This window comes from Lactuca sativa, chromosome 1 (assembly GCF_002870075.4).
Source record: "Lactuca sativa cultivar Salinas chromosome 1, Lsat_Salinas_v11, whole genome shotgun sequence".
Lineage (NCBI taxonomy): Eukaryota > Viridiplantae > Streptophyta > Magnoliopsida > Asterales > Asteraceae > Lactuca > Lactuca sativa.
In genome coordinates this window covers 158867218-158871365 of record NC_056623.2, presented here as the reverse complement: position 1 = coordinate 158871365, position 4148 = coordinate 158867218, and the positions used below count along the sequence as shown (strand labels likewise).

At 35.6% G+C, this 4148-nt stretch overlaps 1 protein-coding gene across 1 annotated transcript; it reads right to left on the bottom strand.

Annotated features, from left to right (window-relative positions):
- Nucleotides 1-1375: 1375 nt before the first annotated feature.
- Nucleotides 1376-2728, bottom strand: LOC111900192 (acylsugar acyltransferase 3). The gene has a single exon (XM_023896062.2). The coding sequence runs from the start codon at nt 2726-2728 to the stop codon at nt 1376-1378; it is 1353 nt and encodes a 450-aa protein (XP_023751830.2).
- Between the last annotated feature and the right edge of the window lie 1420 nt (nt 2729-4148).

Genomic DNA, 4148 nt, shown 5'->3' with positions numbered 1-4148 from the left:
TATCATAGGTGTCGATACGAAAACTACTTTACACTGAGAGATTTAAAGGAGATGTAGATCACTAGTGTAAATAAATGTAAGGTCTGTTTATGCTTATCTTTCAGTATTGACGATGACATCCCAAAGTTTTAATATGAACAAAATACATTTCTTTGGAAATGCTTTGATAATACATTTATCATGTTTTTCTGCGAACAAATTTTGCAACATTTTTATTAAAAAAATATACTCTAATTTTCAAACAAAGCATAAACAAAAAATCGGTCTTTTTGGGCCGTAAAATTGGGGATGTCACAGTTGGTATCAGAGCATTAGTTTAAGCGAACTATTAATTTGTAGGATTTCTAAACTTAAACTTAGAATGCTAAGTGATGATCGTGAGATGAGTATCTACCATATTTTAAGACACGAGCACTAGTATATTTTAGGAAATATGTCAAAATGCTTTTATGTGTTAAATGTTATATGTTTGCCATATATGATATTATTTGTTTGGATCTATGGTCTCTTGCCGACCGGATCTACAAACCTTATGTGTTCGGATTTATGCTAAGTGATGATATGGGATCATGAAATAATCTAGATAGAGGAGAAGAAACTCGAATTTTTATGAGATCTATTGGTTTTTAATGAGTTTTAATCATATTAAATAGATTTTAATATGCTGATACTAATGTTACAAATGTTATCTCATCAGTTCACAAATCATTCAAACCCGTTGCTTAGCCCGGACTTTTTTCGGTGGTTGTTTGTGAAAAAAACTAATCTTAAAAACTTGGAGACTACTAACTATTATTCACGAGAATTATAGACGACGCCTTGGACGACAATGAAATCTTGGTGAACCATTTGAGTTTGTTAATGAAATCTTTAATAAAAGTTGTTGCCCTTACTACTACTCTACTGCCCCTCAACTCATCAACTCGTTGACTTGAGAAATCCAATTTGTCTTGAGAACACCATAAGCGCGTAAGCACCTTGACTTGAAAACATCAATTTGCACAATCAGCACGCTGTATGCGTGGATAATTAATATATAGGTTTCCACAAGGTATATAACCTCGTTGACTTGACAGCACCAATTTGCCAGCAAATTTCTTCATAATAATAATAATAATAATAATAATAATAATAATAATAAATAAATAAATAAATAAATAAATAACATCAAATCTATCTTTACTTGGATCACACATAACATCAAATCTTTCCGATTAGACACCATATTTTTTATTACTATTTATGAAATGCAAAAACAAAAAGTATCACTGAATACCCGAGAGTTGTACAATAAAAAAATATGCAAACTTTAAATAGATTTGATCAAATTGCGTTAATGATATTTACTCCAGCTTTGCCATTCCATTGTTCTGAATTAGCAAAAGGCTAACAGCTCAGGATCGTTTTGAATTATCTTCATGTCTTGTCCATCCAAAGACAGGAGTGTTTCGATGCCATCCCCATTGGGAGTATTCATCATAATAATAAGATTCTTTACAACCCCACCAACAGTTACTTTTATGGGTTTACCCCACCCGAAATCAATCCCATATGTAGGAAACCTGTTTATAACGGTGTAGATGTAATAGTCATCAAGTCTTTTTGTCGTCTCAAGCATAGCAGTATGATCAGAACACATCTCAGAGACGATTCCCAATGCAGTTTCCGTATTCTTTATACTTCGAAATTCTTTCTTTCTTTTCCTGAGTTCACCAATGATATTATGTGGTGTTAGATCGCTTTCATCCCTTGTTGGAAACTCCATCAACAGATAAAGATTTCCTATGCTTGTTTCAGGCAACTGCTCGACTAAATTATTTCTAATGCTCATAACTTGGCCCACGCCTGTTGGCTTGAAAATACCTGACTTCGTTTTGCAAGCTGCTGCCACTGCGCACTTATGAATTAGCCATGTTAAAGCTTCAGCTCGTGTAGGGTTCATGATTGGTTCTCCAGATTCCATGGTCATGTTTGTGATCTTGGCTTTGAGGTCGTTTATCTTTGAGTTGGGAAACACAAAACTCCTCGTGACATAGTCACCTTGTGGTCTATCAGGCATATTTTTAGGCAACTTAATGTTTCTAGTCTTGTAAGAAAGAAAATGAGGATTGATGTGCGATAGATCACGATGCTCCCCACGAGATCGTGTAACTGTAGCCCAGTCTTTGAGGAAATTCAAAATACTGCTTGCATCTGCAATCTTGTGAGACAGAGATACTGCAACGGCAACTCCTCCGCATGAAAAATGGTTGACTTGAACGGACAACGGTGAAGTTCTTTCGTTTTCATCAGTATGAGCTTTGTGGTTTGACTTGTACCATATCAGATCATCTGGAAATAGTTGATCTAGATCTTCATGGGCTGACCGGTGGAGGAAGTCCGAGAGTGGACCGTCGTTGCTTGCTTCAATGAACTCAACTCCGTCGTCATTGCAGTCAACGTACGTTGGACCAGCTTTGGCTAGCCTACCAGCATACGGATAATACCGACTTAAGGTATGCGACAAGGAGTTCTTCAGCTCAACCGTTTTATCATGTGAGCTTTGATAAATCCTCGTGCTTGGGTAAAATGCTACAAAAGGCGCGTATGCATTCACAGCAAGTTGATCAAACAACGAAAGATTATATGTTTTGAGGTGAGAAGGGGTTGGAGAAGATGGTTTGATGATATCTCTAGAGACAATGGTGTGAAGCTGTCTTCTACCAAATCTTAAGAGCTTGCTCACCATTATGATCAAGATACTTTATTAGTTGTACGTCAATGGCCATTGCCTGTATATTATTCATTCTTTTATAGCCGAACTTTGAGAAGACAAACGAATATAAAAACAATAATAAAAACATGTGACCAAATAATATTGTATTTAAAGCATTCCCATGTGTCAGTTACGGTGTTTAGAATCTTGTCTAGGGATGGAAATGGAGCGGGTGGGGTTGACCATCTCTGTGTTCATCCCTGAGTGTCTAACAGTGTCCCATCATCATCCCCATCCCCGACGGATGCGGGGAATCGAATCCCGTCCCATTTAAAATTTGAGATTTTTCTCAACCCACCCCGACCCATCCCAGATATATCAAAAAAATTAACTAAACTTACGCAAAAAAAAATCAAGTTTATTAAAGTGATAAAAAAACCATCAGATTATATTTACATCAAACATAAAGTCTAACAAACATCAAAACAATAAGTGACGATTTTATATACGGACCTTCGAACAAAATGATGATTTAAAAACTCTTGGAATTTGGAACTCCTGAAATTTTGAACATAATTTGGTAGACGGACTCTCGGTCCAATATAAATCCATTCATTCTTAGCGGAATTATTTCATAATCAATAAATTATATATATATATATATATATATATATATATATATATATATATATATATATATATATATATATATATATATAGAGAGAGAGAGAGAGAGAGAGAGAGGGAGAGAGAGAGAGAGAGATAGGTTCAAATGTTTATAGCAATTATTGTGTGCATGTATGCACCAATAAGAATTCAGGAAATAATAAATCATTAAATAAATTAAAAAATAGTATAATGGTAAACTTAGTATGTCTAATTATGGTAAAAAAAATAATTCAGTTGATCTCTCCTTAATTAGTTAAACCCTACAAAACCAACATCCCTAACCCTAACGAGTACGGCAGCTTCCTCCGATCGTCAATACCTATGTTCCTCTTTTCCACCAGAAATCGACCCCAGAAATCCGAGCACCACCGTCGCATCTCCATGAAACACCAATGCATTGTAACATCCCAAAATTTAAGTTCAAAAATTTCTTTTTTAGTTTAACAATCATAAACCAACAGTATAAAATGATTCATAATAACATCTCATGTCCAAAACCAAAGTGTCAGTAATCAAAACATATTATCATAAATAATATCAGGGTGAAATCCCAAAGATCGCATGTGCAGAAAATCATAGTGTGATGCGCTGCGATCGAGTCGGCTCCGTTCCTTTGAAAACAAACTACATGAAACCAAAACTGTAAACCGTAAGCACGAAGCTTAGTGAGTTCCCCCATCATACCACACACCATACAATAACATACTACTAGGCGATTCTGGGGTGGCTAACCTACCAATGTCAAACCATTCTGGGGTGCTCGACCTACCCTGCCAGGCAATTC